Raw genomic sequence first — 25,078 nt, forward strand, 5'->3', positions numbered from 1 at the left:
CTTGTTGTAAACATTTAGGGTCGAAAGGCTCAACAACCAACAAAACCAGGTAAGTTCATAAATTCATAGGGTATGACAGGTTTCTATGATTAGCAAACTTAGTTGGACAATTTCATTCAGAGCCCTGATAACTAACGTTATAACTTAGCCTACTAGTCAACTGTTGTTAGCTAACATTTTACATAATGTTATATTATTATGCAAATAGAACACAAACAAACAGTTCCAACTCTGAATTGGCAGTTTATTATTGAGTCAACAAGAATTTTCAAACAATGCAAAATCTATGTTAATCACAATGGTTGATTAACGTTACAATCTTCTACAGGTGTTAGTTATGCCGAGTTCTGCATAACGTTACATGCCAAGAATTGCATGCACCTCCAAGTACTGTTTAAAAATGATATAATATTCTTTGTGGGGATTATTAATGGTGATAAATAATTCAGCAGAACAGATGTTGTAGGCTACCTGCAGAGATTTGCATCCACCACTTTTCTCAGCATAAATGACTGTTACCTCCCATGAGGTGCATGCAGAACTCAGCATAATAGCAGTTTTGCCTCCTGAATGTGCACACATCCAGTATTGTTTGTATACAAGAAACCCGTCTATAGGGATTTTCAGCCTCAGTCTGCCCAAACTAGAAAAATGTTTCAATCTTCAGGGGGCGCATGGAATAACTCAAAACATCTGATTCTTCATCATTGTAGCAATTTATTAAAAATCTTTCAGCAACAACCTCCTGGTCAACTGACTCAAGAAGGTCACACAATTCTTGGCTGACATTCAATCTCTTTACTCTTCGTCAGTGGGAATCAAAACAACCAAACATCCCTATGAAAAATCATAGCTGGGATTTGTCACAAAGCTTTTTTGTTGGTTTGACATCCTTGGCTGTTTCTGCTTAGTTTGTTTTAACAATCAAGACAGGATAACTGGGGAATACTTTGACCATTACATCTCTTACTGTTCATTACATCTCTTACTGTTTCTTGTCTGCATTTACACTGACTCTGGCCAACTTGAACTGACCTCTTAGAGCATTCTGGTCAGCCAACCATACCACATCTCCCACAGCAACATTCCGTTCCTTAGTATGCCACTTGTTTCTTACAAACGGGTTAGGACCTGCCAGCTGACATCTTCTCCAGAACTTGTTGACCCTTCAAACTCAAAACTTCCTTGATCTCCTCCTTTTCCACTATGTCCCAGAAGATGAGAGTTTGGACTTAAATATTTCACGCAGTCTTCCCGACTTTGTGTCCTGGCATCGATAGGTCTTTCATTCATCTTTTAAATTAGCTGCACTGTAAAGAAAGGTTTGAATTTCCCCCCATGTCATAACTCCATTACACCCCAGATTCTGGAGGGCTCGCTTAACCAGACAGTCAGCTGCTTCTGCTGCTCCACTTCTGTGAGGGGAATCTGCAGGATGAATTTAGAAAGACCACTCTGTGCTGTACTTGCTGCTGCTTGAGTTTCTAACTTTAACTTGTCTTGTCTTTCTAGGAAATTGTGAAGATCTTCTAGAACAGACTTGGCCCATATGAAATTTGATCCTGAGTCTGACCACAATTTCCTTGGATATTCCCCTTAAAGCTCTACATTTTTGGTATGCCAGCAGAAATCCTTTAGTTGATTGGTCACTGACAATATCAGTATGGATAGCTCTTGATGCCATACAACAGAAGACAATTCCCCAAACTTTGAGTCCCACCCTCTTCTTTACCTCATCTTTTACCACAAAAGGTCCAAATAAATCCAGGGTTGTGAACTCAAATGGTGCAGCTGGTTCAGACCACTCTGGTGGAAGGTTTGCCATAATCTGTTGGCATTGCTTCGCCCTTGCCTTTCTGCAGGTCACACAGCAGTCTATGGATTTCTTAGCTAGTCTGCAGCCTTATACCACCCAAGCTTTTCTTATTCTCAATAAATTCAAGCCACTCCTTCATGGTTTACTTGATGAGCTTTTTGAGACAGCAGTGTAGACACATATGCATTATATGGGAAGATTGGAACTGCAGTTTTGTACTCATTTGAATATTTGAATTCTACCTCCACAAACTAACAGTGCAGAATGTACATTCTAGTCAGTGTCTAACTACTGAGGGTAGTATCAGGAAAGATCACATTCAAGAGCATCCTCCTGTTCACTTAGTGTAAATCTTCCCTCCAAAGGCTTCACCTCCCACTTTGATGAACCAGAGGTCTTTGTTCTTATCTTCAGCCACTTCTTGACAGCTCGAAGCACCCAAGAAGTAACTCTGACCAGTCTGGACAAGATTAAGCAACTTACTTTCTATTAACCCTCTGGAGTCTGAGGCTGATTTAGGGCCTGGAGAAGTTTTGACATGCCCTGACATTTGTGCTTTTTTTCAGTTGCTTATAAACATTAATGGCAAAAGTGTCATTACACTGTATTCAGCATGGACTAGGCTACCATAATATGTGAGCAACATGTATGTACATATTTGTATTTTTGAGAGAATAACCTTAATTCGTGGTTATTGAAAAAACAAAAAACTTAAGTCACTGAAATACGGCCACAAAACAAATACAAAATATGTGTTTACAAGACTTCTGGGTATTGGAGGTTGTCGACTAGAATTTTTGCTTCAACATGATGTAAATATTATCCTGCCTACTCGTTCATATAAAACAATATATTGATTTAAATTTTGTAAGACACTTTTTGTCAAGAAAGGCAGTATGCGGGAGGCATGAATCTTCATGAATAATGCTGATTCACACTGATTCTGATGCTGATTCAATGCTGAGAAGACAAAGACCCGCATAATGACCTGCATAATGACCCTTTTCAGTCAGGTAGGCTATGTGAGAGAGAGAAAAAATCAAAGTACACAGTAGTTTTTTTTGTTAGTTTATTCAGAGTATAGTTAACAATATAAATGAGACACATTCTGAATAAATGAGGGCACATTTTGACATAGTTTTATCTGGAAATAAATCCTATTCAAAGATATAAGTGAACATCACTTACCTGGCATTCCAAGGTGTTTGGTGTTTCTGCACTGGAGAAAGAAAAGAAGAAAAAACAAAACAAAAAACCTTTCCTGCTTCCAGTCAGTGATCTCACCATTATATTCATTCAGAATGTCCAGTGTGGCCAATATCTGGTCACTATGATTCTCAAATATGTGAATAATACATTCATATTTTATATATTATATATAGATCCTAAATGTTAATGTGCAGTTTAATACATTGCTAACACATTTTATTTCAGTATTTATTACGCATTTCAGTCGATTTCACTCATCTCAGTATAGCAATATATTTTGGGAATAGCCATGGCAATTTACTAATATAAGTTGTGTGTAGTAAACAAAACTGCATGTCGATCTGCCCCATTAATTCACACTGAGACAAACAAAACTTGCAGAATTCATATTTAAACAGTTTTTTTGCAGTTTAATATTCACAGACACTTTATTGTGAATAAAGAGTTTAAGAATAAAAAACAACTTTCCTTTCACAATCATCGGCTCGATAGTCGATCCTCGAAATGAAAGTGAAACCAGCTCTTCCTCTGAGGTAAATCCTTTTAGAATCATTCCTCACCGCATCTCAAATAATGAAAAGTACATGAAACTGACTAAACTTGATGCGTTTTTCTGATCTGACGCGGGCGTTCACTCTGCTGCATTGATCGCCTCAGAATTCTCAGAACGCCTCTGAATAGCATGCCCACTTCGTGGGAGTGGCCGCATTAGTGGATAATGAGCTGAGCGCTAACATCTGACATGTCTCTCTCTTCATACAGATTACATAAACAGAGAATATCTGTTTTCTATTTGACTTACATGATTTAAAACCTGACATTTCAATGTTTCTTTAGACATATGTCTCATTTTTTGTGTCATTAGTATTCACTATGTTACAGTTCATTTTCTGAGGGAGTATCAGTTTGGACTTCATTCAGAGAAAGACTGCAGCTCGCGCATCATGTTAGTTTTCTTTATTTTGCAAAAAGCACAATATTTTGTTTTTACTCTGTGTACACAAATAAAAGAAAACATTTCACAAATTAGAATGGTATATAACTCTTAATTGATATGTCCAAAATTGATAGAGTATTTTTAGTCTCTTTCACACTGGTAAGAAAAAATACCGCCGACTCCAGAGTGTTAATGGCAAAAGTGTCATTACACTGTATTCAGCACGAACTTGGCTACCATAATATGTGAGCAACATGTATGTACATGTTTGTGTTTTTGAGAGAATAACTTTTATGCATGGTTATTGAAAAAACAAACTTAATATACTGAAATACGGCCACAAAACAAATACTAAATATGTGTTCACAAGACTTATATTGGAGGTTGCCGGCTAGAGTTTTTGCTTCAAAATGAAGCTTTCAAACTGCCTATTTGTTCATATAAAACAATATATTGATTTAAATTTTGTAAGACACTTTTTGTCAAGAAAGACAGTATGCGTAGGGGTGTGAATCTTCATGAATAATGCCAATGACCAAAGACCCACACAATGACCCACATAATGAGCCCTTTCAGTCAGGTAGGCTATGTGAGAAAAAAACTAAAGAATCAAAGTACAAAGTAGTTTTTTTTTTTTTTTTTTTTTTTTGTAGTTTATTCAGAGTATAGTTAACAATATAAACGAGACACATTTTGAATAAACGAGGAAACATTTTGAGTACAGTTTTACCTGGAAATAAATCCTGTGCAAAGATATAATTGAGCATCACTTACCTTGCATTCCAAGGTGTTTGGTGTTTCTTTGCACTGGAGAAAAAAAACCTTTCCTGCGTCATGGAAATTCCTAGTACAAATCTGACTTCACTACTGACAATTCAAACCTCCAGTTGTCAATATAATACAATACAATACTACAGTACCAATACAGTACAACAGTACCTTCGAAGTATTTTCCGTCCCGAATATAATACAATATAATGCTACAGTATCTTGAGGTAATTCCCTTCTCGAATACTTCTAATACATTTCCAATACTTCGAGTTAATTCCCCTCCTGAAGTAAGGTGGCGGCGTCCCGTCAAGAAGCTCCTATCACTACCTCAATCACACATGAGCACACAGGTCTTTAGCATCTATGCACTCTCACTGTCCTTCTCAGGTGTACGCTGGTCCGACACAGGATCATTAATACTAACTCCGAGTATTACAGCCAACCTAGGTGTCCTGTTACAGATATATGGTACTTTTATGATCCGGAAGAATGCTGTAGAGACTAGTGACTCATTCTTCCTGAGAAGGACAAATAAACTCTCTTAATCCTATGTATTCTCTATATAACCACTTGGGAAATGTATAAACATGTATCCAATTTTCCCATCTCATGACTTTCCTTTTATAGGCTTTATTCTATGTATTAATTCTCTCTTTTGAACTATTTTGGTATTAATGTTCCATAGTTGCAAATGTATAGTTAACTGAGATCACATTGGCAGCATGTTTGGTATCTACGGACTCCAACTTTCATTTCCTATTTGGTAATTCATGTTACATGTTACTAACTATGTGACATGTTAGTATTATAAGAATCTAGAAGGTTATTCTCTCATTCATCCAATCCAGTGTTTTATGCTAATATCTTGCTACAGAACAAAGACTCGTAAAACTTCCCTCTGAAAGGGAAACTCCTTATTGGCTCAGACACCTCAAGAGGGTGTGACATCTTCACCCCTTATATTCACTGATCACAAGATCAAACCCCCTTCTCTTCTCTTCCTGCTCTTCCTCCTCTTCTTCTCTTTTACTGACAAATGCTGACGTCAAGATGACGCTTTAAGAAGCTAGAAGCTTCTAAGGAACCCAAGCTTGTGCCAGGCCTCGGCCTAGACCTTCCATTCACCAAAGATCCTCTGAATCCAACTGGTTCTCTTTCATCAAGACAATATCAGCAAAGATTCAATGGGAGCCTCCACAAATTGCATCAGGACAGTTTTAATTCAACTTGGAGAGACATGCAAGTATCAAACTTAGTCTCATTATCGGATACATTGAGTATCCTTACCCCTTTTAAAGAAGGGCCTGTTAAAACTAAACTGATGGTTTGCTCAAGGCTGTTGATCTGCTGAAATGTCCAACAATGCTGTAACCTCTTGCTTCCTGTACTCTGCTTTAGCTCTCTCTCTCTTGGTAAACTGTATGCATGTATGTGTGTGAATGTTAGAGTAGTTTAAGTGTTTAGTCTAGTTAATAAAGTCTTGTTCATGTCACACGTAAGGTTGTCCGTGTTTTGCGCTCATATACGGGAGTCTCTATTCATGTCGATCCTGACTACAGGCTTTTAGTAGAAAAAGATTATTTCCCATAACCTGGAAATGAACATTTCTTAGAATTAATAAACAATTAACACTGTGTGTTCATTGGACAACAGGTTAATTGATTGTAATATTAATTTTATTACATTAAGTTAATTTTATTAACTGATTCAAATATTAATAATTAATTATAACTAGTTATGATTAATTATTCATATTTATTTTGAGCTAATTTGCTACAGTCTTCCAACACTATCACTGTCTCTGCTGTGGTCTTTTGAGCATAGAATATTTAGTACTTCTATTGCTTAGCTGCGCAGCATATACCTGACACGACTTCCAAGTTGCTCTTTGCAGAAATGAAGTTTTATTCACGGCCGGGAGGTCACTCGTCACAACAACAGAGTGAGTCTCAATAAATAGAAAGATACATGTGTAACGATGTAGCGGTTCGTACAGTTATTAATCAATTTATGGATGAAATATGAATATAATAATTCATAAGGTTATGAATAAATTATGATTCATATATCGACCCAACAGGGAATTAAACATATATTGTGAATCAATTACAACGAATTATAATCAATTACATAGATGATTAGTTCTGGTTTAATAATTATTTAGAGAAACTGTTCGTTTGTCCAGCAAACTAAGTCCCTCACAGAATATTATAAACAGAGTTATTCTCTGGCCATGAAAATAACTAAAGCATAAAGTGATCGAAAAACGTTAAAGTGACTTGGTCTTCAGTTGAAAGAACAACAGAACAATCGAGCATGAATTAAATGTTTAATATATGCAGCTACGGCTACCGAGATTATACGTCTAAAATATATACAGAAGTATACACATATATATACACAAGAGTGAGAATGAAGAAAAGACATGGAAAGAAAGATGATCAAAGGATGGCAAATTCTTTGTTAAACCTTTTTGAGAGAGAGAGCCAGCACAGAAATCAGTTTAGACAAATTCAGATAAATGATAATACTTGCTTATTGGTTCAAGTCCGTGTGTAGCAGTTTCAATGCGCCTGGCTGGGTTGGTCCTTTCAGAGAGGGTTTCTCCGGCGGGGTTTTCAAAAGAGGTTTAAGCTTAAGTAACTTAGCCGAAGAGAGAGAAAGTCTAAGGAAGTGGTCCTCCCGAACTGCGCGCGTGGTTGGGAAGCGCGGTCACCTGAGGCGTCCGTGCACGAGGTGCTCGTGAGTCAGTCGGGAGACAAAGGAGAAGAAGAAGAGAGCGAGTGAAGGTGTGTGTCGTTGTCTTTATGGAAACCCAAGCTAACACACCTCCTGAATTGTAGCGACCAATAGATGCGCAGCACTATTTGGCGGGCAAAGTTGCTTTGTTTGGTCTCCTAGCTGAATTTGCATACTTGATGATTATCCGATCGGATTTCGAGATGGAGTACGTTCTTCACAGGATCATTAAACACATAGAAAAATGCATTTGTCCGTTTTGTGACATGTCTCAATGAATAGCTCAAGTCCGGAGCTTTAAAACGAGATCAAACTCGATAGGTCGGAAAGGCATAGGGAAGAAGTTATGGTTTACAGACAGAATTCCACTATTACCATGCACACTAGCACAAATACACTCCTTTAAACACTAGGAAACATGCATCCGCTTCAAAATACAGGATGGGTATATGTTGGCATAATTTGTATTTTACATATACAGTCAAAAATGTATGTTTGTGAGTTTCTGTATGTGTCTGTGTGTGTGTTTTTGTGTGTCCCTGTGTGTGTGGGGTGTTGGAATGTGGATCTGGTCAGTCTCTGGGGGGGGGGTGCTCCTTTTGAAGTCACCAAAGTGAGGAAGTTGGACTTTTCTGTTTACCATCGCAGGCCCACAAACCTGCCGAAAGTCACAGCCGTCCGGCGCCGATTTAGTGATTTATAAACAAAGTTCACCAGGTTAAAAGCGTTCTGAAAACTCCAAAGTTTATTGACTCTGAACGGATCCATCCAGGCGTTACACATGCACATTTAAGTCTTACAGTTGAGTAAAAATCAATGTCTTTTTCAATGATTTGTTCTGGTGATTGGTTTGTAATGATCTAAGCTTATCATATGACTGGTCTTTGACTTGAGCATCCTTAGTCTGCATTTTCTGTACATTTAATGTTGACATAAAATATTTCTATCACACTTGCTTTCAGTCAGTGATCTCACCATTATATTCATTCAGAATGTCCAGTGTGGGCCAATATCTGGATACTATGATTCTCAAATCTGTGAGATAAAAGAAAAAAACCCTCTGTGAGCATGCTGATAACAGGATCAATCAGCTATTATATTAATGTTAATATAATGTCCACTCTTAAAAGAAAACATGATTTTTGTGATCTCATGCATGCACGTATTATTGCACATCATGTGAAGAAAATTTTGTATAGGCCTATATTTTAAATTACAGTACCGGTCAAAAGATTTGACACATTACCTTTTATAATGTTTTTGAAAGAAGTCTCATGCTTTTCAAGCCTGCATTTATTTGATCATAAATACAAAAAAAAAAAACAGCAATACTGTGAAATATATACGTTAACATATAATGTACTTCTGTGGTGCAAAGCATCTAAACGTTCATATTACCTCTGTGGCATTCTATATATTATATTTGTTATATTATAGAGCCTAAATGTTAATGTGCAGTTTAATACATTGCTAACACATTTTATTTCAGTATTCATTACGTATTTCAGTTGATTTCACTCATTTCAGTATAGCAATATAATTTAGGAATAGCCATGGCAATTTACTAATGTAAGTTAAGTGTAGTAAACGAAACTGCACATCGATCTGTCCTATTAATTCACACTGAGACACACAAAACTTGCAGGATTCATATTGAAAAACAGTCTTTTTGCTGTTGTTCTATATCGCGATTAGAATAAAGAACTTAAGAATAAAATGAACTTAGCATTCACAATCATCGGCTTGATCTAGTTGATCCTCGAAATGAAAGTGAAACCAGTCATGCTCATCCTCTGAGGCAAATCCATTTAAAATTATTTCTCACTGCATCTCAAAACGATGAAAAGTACATGAAACTGACTAAGCTGAGTTAAATACCACACTTGATGCGTTTTTCTGAACTGATGCGCCACGGGCGTTCACTCTGCTGCATGTATCACCTCAGAATTTGCGTCTGAATAGCGTGCGCTCCTCTTTGGGCATGGCCGAATTAGTGGATAATGAGCTGACTCACAAACGTCTGACATCTCTCTCTTTTCATACAAATTACATAAACAGAGAATATTTGTTTTCGATTTGACTTGCATGATTTAAAACCTTCTTTAGACATGTATTATTTTGGTGTGATTAGTATTCACTAAGTTACAGTTCATTTTCTGAGGACTGTCAGAATAGACTTCATTCAGAGAGAGACTGCGGCTTGCGCATCGTTAGTTTTTATTTTGCAAAAAGCACAACATTTTGTTTTTACTCTGAGTGTATACAAATAAAAGAAGACATTTCACGGATTAGAATGGTGTATAACTCTTAAATGTATGTCCAGAATTGACAGAGTATTTTGATTCTCTGTCACACTGGTAAGAAAAAAAGCAAGGTGGTATCGCCGGCGCAACCGCCGACTCCAGAGTGTTAAGGAGGTTTTGTCCTACTCTCATTTTCTTTTTCCTCTTGGAAAAATTAATTGAGGTCATGATGTAAAGTTTATCTGTATGTTATGACAGGTAACTCTACATTATCTGATGTAGAGTTTATCTGGTTTGGAAGTTTCAGGATTTTGTCTTCTGCTGCTGACTCACTATCATCAGGCTTCCAACTTTGTTCTGACCGAACCCAGTGCTTCAGTAAAAACCCTCCAGCTCTTAGGATCTCCTAACACCTTTGGTTATTTTATCCAGCTTTTTTTTGATCATTGTGGGAAGTTAGAATATCATCTACGTAACTATCCTCTTCGATAACTTTGCACTCTACATGTAGATGAGAGAACTTTGTCAGTTTTGCAGTTTCTCGCATGGCTAACTGTGCAATGCACCCTGCTGCATAACATCTCACCAATGTTAACTCTGGTGATAGCATATTATCCCATTTCTTCACTGTGATCATCTCTCCACAGAAACCTATGTAGATGCATTTCTCTCTCTTCCAGCCATACAGAGTTATACATCTTTATGATATCTCCTAGGACAGCATAAACTCCTCTCCTAAACCCTAGAAGGACAGATCTGATCGTATTAAGAACATCCGGCCTTTTAGAAGAAGCTCATTCATACTCACTCCTTTAAATTTCTGACTGCTGTTCCATACCAGGCGCACTGGAGTAGTAACTGAGTGAGGATTTGGTGCAATCAGGTGACTTATATACCACACTGGTCCATTCCAGCAATTTAATCAGAATCAGAAAGAGCTTTATTGATAGGTATGTTGTTTACACATACTAGGAATTTGTTTTAGTGACAGAAGCTCCACAGTGCAACAGAGTAACAGCGACAAGACAAGACACATAATAAAAAGAATAAAATAATAATATACAAATTTACAAGATAGACAAAGTGCAAAAAAAGCAAAAGACAATATATATTATAGACAATTGTATGTACAATTATGTGTGCAAATTGAGATATAAATAAGTGTTTTAAGTAAATAATGTGTAATAGTGTTATGTGTTCCGTGTTTGTCAAGTGTTCATGAGATGGATTGCTTGAGGGAAGAAACTGTTCCTGTGTCTGGTCGTTCTGGTGCTCAGGGCTCTGTAGCGTCGACCGGATGGCAACAGTTCAAAGAGGGAGTGTGCTGGATGTGAGGGGTCCAGAGTGATCTTCTTTGCCCTTTTCCTCACTCTGGATAAGTACAGTTCTTGGAGAGTGGGGAGGGTTGTGCCAATGATTCGCTCAGCAGACCGAACTACCCTCTGTAGTCTTCTGAGGTCAGATTTGGTAGCTGAGCTGAACCAGACGGTAATTGAAGTGCAGAGGATGGATTCGATGATGGCAGAGTAGAACTGTTTCAGCAGCTCCTGTGGTAGGTTGAACTTCCTCAGCTGGCGAAGGAAGTACAACCTCTGCTGGGCCTTTTTCACAATGGACTCGATGTGGTTGTCCCACTTCAGGTCCTGGGAGATGGTGGTGCCCAGGAACCTGAATGACTCCACTGCTGCCACAGTGCTGTTCATGATGGTGACTGGGGGAAGAGCAGGGGGGTTTCTCCTGAAGTCCACGATCATCTCCACTGTCTTGAGCGTGTTGAGCTCCAGGTTGTTACGACTGCACCAGACAGCCAGCTGTTCAACCTCCAGTCTGTAAGCAGACTCGTCACCGTCCTGGATGAGGCCGATCAGTGTGGTGTCATCCGCAAACTTCAGCATCTTGACAGAGGGGTCTTTAGAGGTGCAGTCATTGGTGTAGAGGGAGAAGAGCAGTGGACACAGCCCTGAGGGGCGCCGGTGCTGATGGTGAGGGTGCTGGATGAGAATTTTCCCAGCCTCACTAGCTGCTGCCTGTCTGTCAGGAAGCTGGTGATCCACTGACAGACAGAGGTGGGCACGGAGAGCTGAGTTAGTTTAGGCTGGAGGAGTGATGGGACGATGGTGTTAAAAACAGAGCTGAAGTCCACAAACAGGATCCTCACATAAGTCCCTGGTCTGTCCAGATGCTGGAGAACATAATGCAGTCCCATATTGACTGCATCATCCACAGACCTGTTTGCTCGGTAAGCAAACTGCAGGGGGTCCAGTAAGGGTCCAGTGATGTCCTTCAGAAAAGCCAGAACCAGTCTTTCAAATGACTTCATGGCCACAGACGTTAGAGCCACAGGTCTGTAGTCATTTAGTCTAGTAATTTTGGGTTTCTTTGGGACGGGGATGATGGTGGAGCGTTTGAAGCATGAGGGGACTTCGCACAGCTCCAGTGATCTGTTGAAGATCTGTGTGAAGATGGGGGCCAGCTGGTCAGCGCAGGTTTTCAGACAGGCTGGTGAAACGCTGTCTGGGCCTGGTGCCTTTTTCTCTTGTTCTTTCTGAAGACCTGGCGCACGTCATCTTCACTGAACTGAATTGCAGGTGTGGGGGAGACGGGGGTTGATGGAGGTGTGAATGGTGATTTTTCAAACCTGCAATAAAACCCATTCAGATCATCTGCCAGTTGTTGATTCTCCACAGAGCTGGGGGATGGTGTCTTGTAGTTGGTGATAACTTTCAGACCTTTCCACACTGAAGCTGTGTCATTAGAAGAGAACTGATTCCGAAGTTTATCAGAATAATTCTTCTTTGCCACTCTGATCTCCTTTTCCAGTGTGTATTTGGCCTGTTTGTACAAGACTCTGTCCCCTTTTCTGCGAGCATCTTCTTTGGCCTGACGGAGCTGGCTGAGTTTTGCAGTGAACCAGAGTTTGTCGTTGTTGTGAGATAAATGAGTCTTTGTAGGAATGCACAGATCCTCACAGAAACTGATATATGATGTAACAGTCTCTGTGAGCTCTGTGAACTCCAATCAGTCCATTCTAAACAGGCTTGTAAAGCCCGCTCTGTTTCGGTGGTCCATCTCTTTAAAGTCTTTGCTACAGGTTTAGCTGATTTCATTTTCTGCCTGTAGGTTGGTATGAGATGAACTAAACAGTGATCAGAGAGCCCCAAAGCTGCCCGTGGGACAGAGTGATATGCATCCTTTATTGCTGTGTAACAATGGTCGAGTATATTACTGTCTCTGGTGGGACAGGTAACATGCTGTCTGTATTTGGGCAGTTCACGTGAGAGAATCGCTTTATTAAAGTCCCCGAGAATGATAAGAACAGAGTCCGGGTGTTGTTGCTCGCTCTCTGTGATCATATCAGCGAGTATCTGTAAAGCCGAGCTCACGTGCGCTTGCGGAGGAATGTAGACGCTCACCAGAATGAACGAGCAAAACTCCCGCGGCGAATAGAACGGTTTGCAGTTAATGAAGAGTGTTTCAAGATCTGGACAGCACATTTTCTTTAACACCGTTACATCTGAACACCACCTTTCGTTGATGTAAAAGCACGTCCCGCCGCCGCGCGATTTCCCCGTTGATTCTGCGTCGCGATCTGATCTAAACAGCTGAAAGCCCAGCAGACTGAACACGCTGTCCGGAATGGCGTCGTTCAGCCAGGTTTCCGTGAAGCACAGAGCAGCCGAGTTCGAGAAATCCTTATTTGTCCGAGAGAGCAGAAAGAGTTCGTCCGTTTTGTTGGGCAGAGAGCGGAGATTCGGCAGATGGATGCTAGGCAGCGGCGTTCTTAATCCGCGCTGTCTGAGCTTCACGAGGGCGCCGGCGCGCTTTCCCCGTCTGCGCGTCCTGAAGCGTCTAAACAGCGCTGCCGCTCCACCGACTACAACATTCAACAAAACGTCTGAATAATCTAAATCCGGTAAAAGATTTTGTGGTGTGTACTGCCGAATGTTCAGCAGTTCATCCCTGGTAAAACTGATGGTGTTTGAAAAACAGAAAACAGGAAAAACTAACAAAAACAGAAAAAACACTGAAGAGCTAAGCACTGTGGCTGCCATGCGTGGCGCCATCTTGATCTATATATCCTCAGTGAGATCTTGAGCTGCTTTTCTGTTCTCAGAAATGTTGCCTCTACTCCACTTCTATTATTAGGAAGGGAAGCTGGATCTTCAGTCCAGGGATATTTTGAATAACAATGAGGAGACTTGCTGTGAACATCTTCTACATACACTATATTGCCAAAAGTTTTGGGACGCCTGCCTTTACGTGCACATGAACTTCAATTACATTCCATTCTTAATCCGCAGGATTTAATATGGAGTTGGCTCACCCTTTGCAGTTATAACAGCTTCAACTCTTCTGGGAAGGCTTTCCACAAGGTTTAGGAGTGTGTCTATGGGAATTTTTGACCATTCTTCTAGAAGCGCATTTGTGAGGTCAGACACTGATGTTGGACGAGAAGGCCTGGCTCGCAGTCTCCGCTCTAATTCATCCCAAAGGTGTTCTATCAGGTTGAGGTCAGGACTCGGTGCTTGATTTTATACACCTTTGGCCATGGAAGTGATTGTAACACACTTGAATTCAATGATTTGGAGGGGTGTCCTAATACATTTGGCAATATAGTGTAGTTAAGACTCTCTTTTATAATCTCGAGTTCTCTTTCCTCTTCCAGTGTCATCTCCTTACCACCTGGCTGACAGTTTCCACAGTAACAGGCTCCACACATCGGTTCACAAGCTGCCCCAATGCTATCCCATTTCCACCATTCTCACCGTTGCTAGCAGCTACAATGTTTGTCTCAGCTCTGGTTTAAGTAGTTGGACTGACTTAGACATCACTTGCATTTCAGGTTCTCCCACTGTCTCTTTATATTTTGCTGCAGCTGTTCTCAGTGAGCAAGCAAAATGTGTTTTGGTCTTTTCCAAAGGACTTTCCCATAAGACAAGATCCCCCACAACCTTCACGCTTTGTGGGGCTAATCTCCCTTTGTGGTGCCTAATAAGAAGTTCAATCTCTTTAGGTCTTACCAGCTCTTCAAGTTTGACTTCTGGGAAGAATCTCTGCAATTGCTTAGGTTTGATGACTTTATGCACTATAGCAATTTCATCCAAGCCATAACAGAGAAGCTCATGTGCTCTTTCTTTGTCCTCATCAGCCTTGTTTCTGACTCTAAGAAGATATCGCTTGATTTTCACCTTGATGGTCATTCCAGCAACTCCATACACTATCAGAGTGACATCTTTGCTCCTTAACCTTAACCTATCTGCAGCCTTGTGGGTTATATAGTTGGTATCTGATGCAAGGTCTACCAGAGTTCCAATCTACTGCCCCGCATTGGATGTAACTTCTATGAGCATCATGATGACAGGTAGTTCTTGTACTCCACTTTCTTTTAAAAGTCCAGCTGAGTTTTTGTCACTGTTGCGACTTTGTTGGTAAAAGCATTTCTACATTGCTCAGCCAGCTCTGGGGAATGTTCAACAAAAATATCTCTTTGTCTGCTGTTAGCACATTTACCTTCCTACTATCCTTTAGAGATATCCTTTTCTAACTGCCACTTGTGGATTCTCTTCTTGGACTGAGAAAATGATGATGATCAGGTCAATTTTCTTTTCTTCAGTGTCTGTTTTTGCACAAGAATGTGTCTCTGCAGTTGGTGTCACCCTCATGACATCCAAGGCACATGCCCCACATGCCCCAATCCTTCTCAGAGCAGCTTTCTTTTCAGCTAGCTTTAGCTCCTTAAAAAAAATCTTGCCTTTATGATTTACAGCTCCACACACAGCACTCCCACCATCAAAACTTTATTTGTGTTTCTTGTAGATGTATGCCTCTTTTCAAATCTATTTTCTGATTTATCTTGTCTTTCTACCTTGTAGGTGATTCTGAGCTGTTCGAGTTTCTCAAGAACGTCTTCCTGTTTCTTTAATTTCAACAGAAGGTTAAAGTGATTCTCTGTAGTTACACCATTATCAGGGTCAATCATTAAGTTAAGCTAGTCTCTTTTTACAAATTCAGGCAGTTTACTCTCAAAAGACTTGATTATGAGAGGGTTCTTGATTGCACCAGTGTTCACAAGATCTGTCTGTTCAGATAGAGCTTTTTTAACAGTCTGAATCAAGTCTATCACTTTTCTAGGTTGATTGCCCTTTACAGCAGGAATTCTTTCCAGTTCTTCAGTAGTTTCCATGGCCATTGTTTCCTTGTTGCCATATCAGTTTTCCAGTACTCTAAACACATCCTCAGCAGTTCTGTAACTTGACAGCATCAGTTCTTTAACAATTCTGTTATCCCAGCTGTCCAGCAGCTGGATTTTCTTGACCTCTTCTAATCCAGTTGGTTCTCCTTGTTTCTGAAAACTTTACCAATCCTTCTCCCAATGACTAAATTTAGGCAAACTAGTTGGTTTTATTCTCACAATTGGTGTAATCAGCATAGTTTGGAGAGCTGTGTTTGTGTCTATAGGACCTGCAAATTGAGAACAACTTTCAGCATTGCGTGTAGTAATAAACTCACTGTTTCTTGAAATAAGTCTATTACTTTTAACTGCTTTACTCTGCTCTCAAATTCCTCTTTCACTGTTGTAGAAATCCATTGCTCCCAGGTGAATAGAATTTTGACTACTCTGCTCATGAGCCTTTCCAAGTGAATTAGTTGAACTTCATTTCCTTCACAGTTGACACCAGCAACAGGTATTAAAGCACAGGCTTTGGTCACAAGCTTTCTCAGCTTCATGGACTGTAACAGTCAATTCCTCTTGGCAATATCATGTTAATTTGGACAATTTTTGCACCTCTTCGAACTTTGTCTCACAATTAGTGGTGTAACTATTCACTCGTTTTCTCGATGCATCGATTACAAATCCTGATGATGCATATGCATCGATCTTAAAACATGTTTTTTGAATCGTGTCGATAATCAATGTAAAATGCAAAGAATCGGATTAATCTCGATTCTATCGCCAGGTCATTGCGTGGTCACTACTGTTGCAATAAAACGCTCTTATTGCGTGGAAATGTCACCGTTATTTTTTATAAGATAAAATACTGAAGTTTTACGGAAATGGGTCATTGACATTACCTGAGCAGTTGAAGTAAAACCCGCTTATTCAAGGACATGCATTTAATGCATGGACAGAGCAAACACATACGGTGCGTTCCAAACGGGATATATCGCCCTCCAAAGGGCACTTCGGGGTGAAAATAATCACGGCCGCCATATTGAAGGGTCGTTCCAAACCGAAGTGCTCAAAACTGGCCACTTCAAAGGGCCCTTTGGAATGAAGGATTTCGAAGGGTACAACTGATGGACACTTCGGGCCCCCATGATCCTTTGCACAGGGAAGTTGTTTGGCGTCACAGAATGGGTACAGGAGGGTAGGAGTTCAATTTTACCTATAAATGTATGTATAATATTTTTCTATACTACTGTAATATTTAAACGAGTTAGATTTGGTACATTATTATGGTCAAAACGACATTGTACTTCAACAAAAATACTTTACAGCTCCTTTTATCAGTCCATTCAAATGTTTAAAATACATAGATACAATATACAATATGGTGCGATAAACCTAAAATAAATAAATAAATAAATAAACTTAAAATAACTTAAATAAATAAACTAAATAAACGTTAAAGGGCGCAGCTTGCACAGTCTACTCCTCCTTGATTGTCTCGTTAAGATGACGCTAAAGTGCGTTCCAAAAGAAGAGTTTTTTTAACCCCTACACCCTTCATCCCTTCGAAGCACTCACTCCGGAGGGTAAACCCTTTGAAGGGATTAGGGCATAGGGATGAGCCCTTCCGAATGGAACGCAGGGCTAATGTAAGGGCATCTTTAAACAGCCGATTAATGGCTGCTCTAAAGCAGGTCTGTGTCTTCTCAGAATTCAGTGTAATGACGCAATGCAGCATTAAAGCAGACTTAAAATACGCCGGGTCTGACCCACCTCAGCCCCTAGTATCAGAGGTGACTCTGATAGTGTTCTGGTTCAGTGTAAATGAACGTGAAATATAGCTGCCTTAAACTACGTCCTTGTCATGACAACCAAAAGCATTCCAGTCAGCTCAGGCGGCACGAGATTCAATAAGCAGGAGACGAAACATATAGAGCTTGGGAAACTACGTCACTGCACGTTGCATTCTGGGTAGTCGCCGCCATGTTTTAGGTCATGCTCAGGAGTGTACATTGACAACAAATACAAATCACCAGATTAAAAAAACGACTGTATTTACGTTATTGCACTTGCTTAGAATAAATGGACTAATATTTGAATCTCTTGTGTTCATTCGTCGTGTGGCAAGGAGACGATATAGACACGCATAGAAATCATACTGCCGCCTTCGATTGGACCACACACAGGAGTGATTTCTCTATTGCAGTTTTTAATAACTAAATGTCACCGATATATCTGCCAGATAAAATAATAAACACAATATAGATTGATCTCAGCCAGCATATCATCATATCGCCATGATTTCTTAATGTTAAAGCATTAAGGGATAACATAACAGCATGACCCTCTGTAATGCAGCTCTGAAATGAATTATATTGTGGAATCGCTACACCAGTTAAGTTTTACTGGACTTAAATGGAACAAATACATGATTTCTTACTGAGAGAAGCTGAACAATGAATCAAAGGTGTGCTGCTTTGTGAACACGGAGAGTGATTGCAACAAGCTATATCACAAAAAACATTTCTAAACTTTTTCGTACATTATTAATGGCGTGAGCACTTACATATTCAAGCAGATCAGAAATTATGAATCTGTAATAAATAAATACAAATGACACAGCCACATTTTGGTCAAGTTTATTTTCATTGAGTTTCACTTTCACCATTGTGTTGTTTCTAATACACTAACATTCTAACATGCTTAACGTGGTTTAATTAACTAAGGTTATTAACAAACAAAACTTAGTAAACACCAAACTAATAAAGCATGCTATGTACAGAAAAGCAAATGAGCCCAGAATATGAACGCAACACATTTAATTACACATAAGCATTTTCCTCCCATAAAGAAAACGCTTAATAGACAGTGACATTAAAAGACCAAACTTAGTAAACACTAAAAAAGCATACTATACAGAAAAATTGGTGTGTGCAGAATTTTATCTTTTAATATCACTTAGTACATTAAGCGCCGTTAAGCATTTTCTTTATAACGGTTTTATGCAGATGAAAACTTAACGTGTAATAAGACGTGTTTTCATATTCTGGGATCATCTGCTTTGCTGTACATAGTTTCTATAGGAGGAAAACGTTTAACATGAAATTAAACGCGTTTGGTTCAAATTCTGGGCTCAACTGCTTTTCTGTACATAGTATGGTTTGTTAGTATGATGTTTACTTACATTAAGCCACGTTGAGCGTTTTAGAATATCCCGAAAATGGGACAAAATGGTGCTTCATTTTTTAACATCTGTTCTCCACGCTGGTCAGTATATGCAGATAGTTCATAACACAGCCAGCGTTCACCATTCTAATATGTTTTTAACTGTATAATATAAATTTTAACATCTACCTCCACTGTTTCCCAGTCTCTACTGTACTGTCGGTGACCTAAAGTCCCAGAATGCATTGCGTTGCTGACGTCACATTCCCGGACTCTATAGGGCAAAATAAAAAAATGTCTACCAACAAGGGGCAGTGAAGTAAAAGAGTCCTGTACTCACATCGTGAAGCAAACCACCAAAATAACAGCAGAGAATCGTTGTGTGTCATCAATTGGCTTTCGCCGTTTGTAATCATCCTGTCAGAGACTGTCAGATCAATGAGCTGCCACATTTCTCTCAGATACAGTAAAATGCTTAATCGGCATCACTGTGATTTGCATTGTTATATTATATTCAAAAATCATCTCCTTGAGGACAGTATTTCACCCACACACGACGGTCTGGTGACATCTGCTGTCCTGCCTGACACGCAAATGCTAGCATCATTTGTTGTTTCTGGCTCTTTGGAAAAGGAAAAAAAAAAAAAAACCTCTTTTAATCCTGTGGTGATCTACCCGGTGTAATAATGAATAATTTCTTTGTAGCGTTTGTTCCAACTGTAACAATTTTTATTAAAAAAATTGAAAATAACTATCAGTACCACAGAATTATGACAAACATCAAAGCGTGAGATAGCTATAGCACACAGAGGAAATTAATTAAAAATTTAGTATTTTTTTATTTCGTTGTTTATTATTTCATTATTTTTTAATTCAGTTTGTTAAAACTGTAGTTTTAAAATAGTTATGTTCAAGGCATTGTTTCCTGCGATTTTAATTCCTGTGTAAATGCATTTATGCTGCTTCAGAGAAGTATTAAACAGTCTGTGTAAATGCACATTTTTGTGATTTTATGCCGCTTCAGAGTTGGTTTCTGTGCCGCTTTTTCTGTGTAAAGATGCCTTAAGTGTCTAAATGCTTATGCACAGTTCCAATGAATGATAATGAATTAATGAAAATAAATGAAATTTAACTTAATGTTGTTAAACTGAATGTGCAAAGGAAACTGCTGAAGTAACTACAACATTAACAACACTGAAATAAGAGTGCACGGTTTATCTACCAATCAGATGCGCGTTAAAGTTGCGTTCATTACTATAGCAACAGTAAACACCCAACGTGTTTTCTTTCAGAAACACCATAAGGAAAATGTTCCGTATAAAGACAACAAAGAGGGCATTTATAACTATTCCGTGAAGAAAAGTTAGTTTAGGATTATTTGGAAAAGTGCATGATATTCTAAGGTAGTCTCTTCATGTAAGCATTAGTATGTTTATTGTACACTGGAACACTTTAATAAGGTTGTGTAGCCATTAGCACTATCCTACTTCCTACACTATAGTTAACATGAACAATACTTTCAAAGCCTTTTATAATTTTGGCTTATGTAAATTTCTACAAATGCCAATTTTTAGGCTATTAATATAAATTTATGTGGCATCATTAAGAACTAACATGAACTTACATTAACAATGGACAATAGGTTGTTTTTTGCCCTTACTCTCTGACCTCCTGAAGGCCGCTGTGTAATTCGCACCCTAACTAAGACACATTGGGGGAAGCATTTCAGTAACCCTAATGAATACATATAAAAATGCAGAATCGAATCACATCGAATTTTAATGTGATTCGTCTCGAATCGAATTGTTCTGAATTTGCAAAAATCTTTCTTGAATCGAATCAAACACCTATGAATCGTGAATCGAATCAAATTGATTCGCTTTCTACCCAAAGATTCACAGCCCTACTCACAATCACTAAAAGTCTTCTCCATATCCGCTGCCTGCTGCATTTCAAGCTCCACTTTCTCATCACTCTTTGCTTTAGCTTCCAGCTCTGCCAACAGTCCCATCTTATAGTCATCATTCACATCAAAAAGTGCTCTTGCACTTGAAGACTGTTTCTGGAATTCCTTTCTAAGTTCAGATTCAATCATTTGACTTTACTCTCGAATGAGAAGTTTTGCTTGCTTGGTAAAACACATCTTTGCAATTGTCCTCTCCCTCTTAAGTTGGTCCACTGTGTTCCCCAAAGCTTCTTCTGATTCTTTTCCTTTGAACCAGCTTTATTTTCTGGACCATCAGAAGCCTTTGATCTTATCCACAAGCTTGGTTGTTAAGTGTCAAGTTATATAGGGATTTTCAGCCTCAATGTCTGCCCAAACTTGAAAAAGGTTTCAGTCAATTTCAGAGGGCACTCAAAACATCAGATTCTTCATCATCAATAACAACTTATTGAAAATCTTTCAGCTACAACTTGATTTTCATTTGCTTATTTTCAATGCTTAATTCAGATGCTTAGCTTAATAACCTATACAGAGAAACACTGTAATGACTGGATTGATCAAACACACAATTGTAAAAGTTAATCATCACCCATGCAGACTCCATAATGTCTGGCTCCCCCATTGAGATCTAGCACCCTTCTGCTTCACTCATACTCTTCAAAGGACATTGATTGTTCTCAATACAAGAATCAGACATGCAGCCCATAAAAACTGCATCCTTTCCATTCATTGACAAATTCGCTTAAATGAATGAACATGCATTTCCCCTGTACATTTTGTGTATTTTTACTGTTTATATATTGTTCTTTTGTATTTTATGTAGTGTTCTGCATGCCTGATGACAGGACTACTAGATAATGTAGCCCATCTAGGTGGTGACTCATATCAAAATACTCATCATTTAATGACGTTTAATCACACTTTGGTGGACATCACCATCTCTTAGAATGTCAATTATCAGAGTATAAATGGCCAGCTTACTCCCCTTATGCAAACTTCACAGTGACTTCCCACTCTTCTGCCTTTGTTCTTGATGATTCTACTGTTCACGTGAGACCTCACCTGGCCACCCAGGCCGGCGCATCAAGAATTTCTCCTGAGACTGCATATTCAGAGGTTCTTCAACAGCTAAGGCATTTAAACACTACACAGCAATTTAGTATTAAAGGTGCCCTAGATTCAAAAATTGAATTTACCAAAAGACCTCCGAAGAACAGGCGAATTCAACATAACACCGACTGTTACGTAACAGTCGGGGTGTACACCCCCAATATTTGCATATGCAAGCCCATGATCGAGGCATTACACAAGGGCAGCCAGTATTAAAGTCTGGATGTGCACAGCTAAATGAACAGACAGGTAAGCAAGCAAGGACAATAGCAAAAAATGGCAGATGGAGCAATAATAACTGACATGATTCATGATAACATGATATTTTTAGTGATATTTGTAAATTGTCTTTCTAAATGTTTCGTTAGCATGTTGCTAATGTACTGTTAAATGTGGTTAAAGTTACCATAGTTTCTTACTGTATTCACGAGACAAGAGCCATCGCTATTTTCATTTTTAAACACTTGCAGTCTGTATAATTCATAAACACAACTTCATTCTTTATAAATCTCTCCAACAGTGTAGCATTAGCCGTTAGCCACGAAACATAGCCTCAAACTCATTCAGAATCAATGTAAACATCAAAATAAACACTGTACTTACGCGATTAGACATGCTGCATGACGAACACTTTGTAAAGATCCATTTTGAGGGTTATATTAGCTGTTTGAACTTTTTTTATGTTGTTTAAGGCAAGCGCGAGCTCTTGGGGTGTGGAGCACGAGAATTAAAGGGCCACACACCCTGAATCGGCTCATTTCTAATTATGCCCCAAAATAGGCAGTTAAAAAAATTAATTTAAAAAAATCTATGGGGTATTTTGAGCTGAAACTTCACAGATTCATTCAGGGGACACCTTAGACTTATATTACATCTTTTAAAAAAAAGTTCTAGGGCACCTTTAAGTTGTGAACCCCATTGTTAAAAAAAGGTGCTTTATAGTGAGAAATGATGGTTCTTCCAGCTTTTTAAATGACCCTTTTCATTTCTCCATTCCTCTGTTATGCTACGGTTCAGTTCACTTCCATGCTTCCATAATTTTGGAGGAGAAGTTGATGTCAGACACCGGAAGGGTGATGACAATTTTAGTTTCAAGAAAAGAGCAACTTTCGCTAAACATCACACCTGCAAACGATGACAGTGGCTCTCGTGGACACGACGGCCATGCGTTGAGTGTCAGCATTGCAAGCACCACGTATGCAAGCTTCTTGCCTCCAGGTGCCATTTTGGGAGGCAGTTCTACTCACTGTCTCAGGAGCCAGCGGCACACCCCACCCTTGCACCCTTGTGCACTGCGGTGTGGCCCCGGCACAGCAACCCCCAGTCAAATTGGAGAGCACTCATCTCAGCTATCTGAGGCAACACTTCTGGCTGTAGTGAGCCCAGACACCCCTGCAGAAACTCCCTGCCACAACACTTTCACTTTCGAGTTACTGTGCAAATTTACTTCAGTATCTGCCTTGAAATCGAAAAGGGGCATAATCAACCATGGGACACAAGATTCAACTCCAAATGGCTTTTACTGTTTGTTGACTTCCATAGTTGGAAAAAAAATACTATGGAAGTCAATGGTGCCCCAGAACTGTTCAGTTTCCCACATTCTTCAAAATATCTTCCTTTGTGTTCAAAAGAACAAAGAAATTTATACAGGTTTGGAACCACCTGAGGGTGAGTAAATGATTACAGAATTTTCATTTTTGGGTGAACTATCCCTTTAAGTCTCCCTGAGGGTTCTGTTCTCAGCTCCTCAGCACAAATCTGAATAAGAGTGGAGCAAGCCCCTCCTTTTATACCTGTGTGTCTTGGGAGTGGCATGAAAATTCCACTTGCCAATTTCATTGCTGTTTTCGGAATCAGAGGAGTTTGTTGCTCTCAAGGGCATCCCCTATAGTCTCAGTTCACAACGTCTCAATTCACTACAAAGCTGGGCAGACCCAGGATATTTGTAATATAACTCTGATGAATAAATTAATAAATTATTGAATCATTTTCATTTTTGGGTGAACTATTCCTTTAATGCTGTGACATCCACTGCTTTCTCAGACCAGCTTTGGCTGAATTATCACTGAAAATGTATTCTTCCATTGATTTCGGAAGATGTTCTGAAAATTACTTCTGTCTTTGAAAAGGTTCATATTTTGATACTGATTTTAAGTGATGATTAGGGTTTTTAACTTGGTGACTACAACACAAATACAACATACACATACCAGTAACGAGTGAGTTGCTGACATTTCCTGGTAGCCGGGGCTCCTTGCCCACATAGCCATCAAATTCTGTCCCCCACGAAAAAACACCTAATAAATGAATGAAGCCATATACTTTTAGTGGAATGCTGTCCCTGCTTTTTTGGTTGTTTAGGCAAGATTATTTGTGTAGTGGTAACTGGAAATACACAAGACATTTTCCACATTTTTCAAATGTGTTTCTCCTCTGTGCAGGTGTTTTCTGAAGCTGGGGGAGTGGCAACTCAGCCTTCAGGGTATCAATGAGAGTACCATCCCTAAAGTGTTACAATATTACAGTCACTCAACGGAACATGATCGCAACTGGTACAAGGTATGTTAACTTCACAAACTTTAAATGTATGTGGATAAATCTCATGAAACCTGTCAAGAACATGTCCACATTGTCACTCCAAAATCTTTATTCATCCTCATTAGATGTTTGATATCAAGTATTTTTTTTAAATACTTAAAAATTTAAATAATACAGTTTGAGACAACAAATACAAATCCTTCTTAAATTAGAAATAACAATGTAGGATTTAACAATTTTAGGAAACATTCAAAACAATAAAAATAGAATGTAAATTAAATCTGGATTATATTGTAATCATATTAAAAGCACCATCACACTAATATGTAAGTGTGATACTGCTTTCATACAACAGTTAATAAATAAGCAATTATTTAGTAATTTTAGGGGCATTGCCAGTCTGTTTTTGCTTGACAAGTAAAAATAGTTTTAA

At 39.0% G+C, this 25,078-nt stretch overlaps 1 protein-coding gene across 1 annotated transcript in view; it reads left to right on the forward strand.

Moving 5' to 3' along the window:
* The window catches only part of LOC125280006 (serine/threonine-protein kinase mTOR), a 178,071-nt gene that overhangs the window by 88,988 nt on the left and 64,005 nt on the right, over nucleotides 1–25,078 (forward strand). The window contains exon 10 of the mRNA XM_048210303.1: nucleotides 24,549–24,666. Coding sequence (XP_048066260.1) covers nucleotides 24,549–24,666 — 118 coding nt within the window. The remainder of the gene's footprint in view (nucleotides 1–24,548; nucleotides 24,667–25,078) is intronic.

This window comes from Megalobrama amblycephala, linkage group LG12, assembly GCF_018812025.1.
Source record: "Megalobrama amblycephala isolate DHTTF-2021 linkage group LG12, ASM1881202v1, whole genome shotgun sequence".
In the NCBI taxonomy this organism is placed as follows: Eukaryota; Metazoa; Chordata; class Actinopteri; order Cypriniformes; family Xenocyprididae; genus Megalobrama; species Megalobrama amblycephala.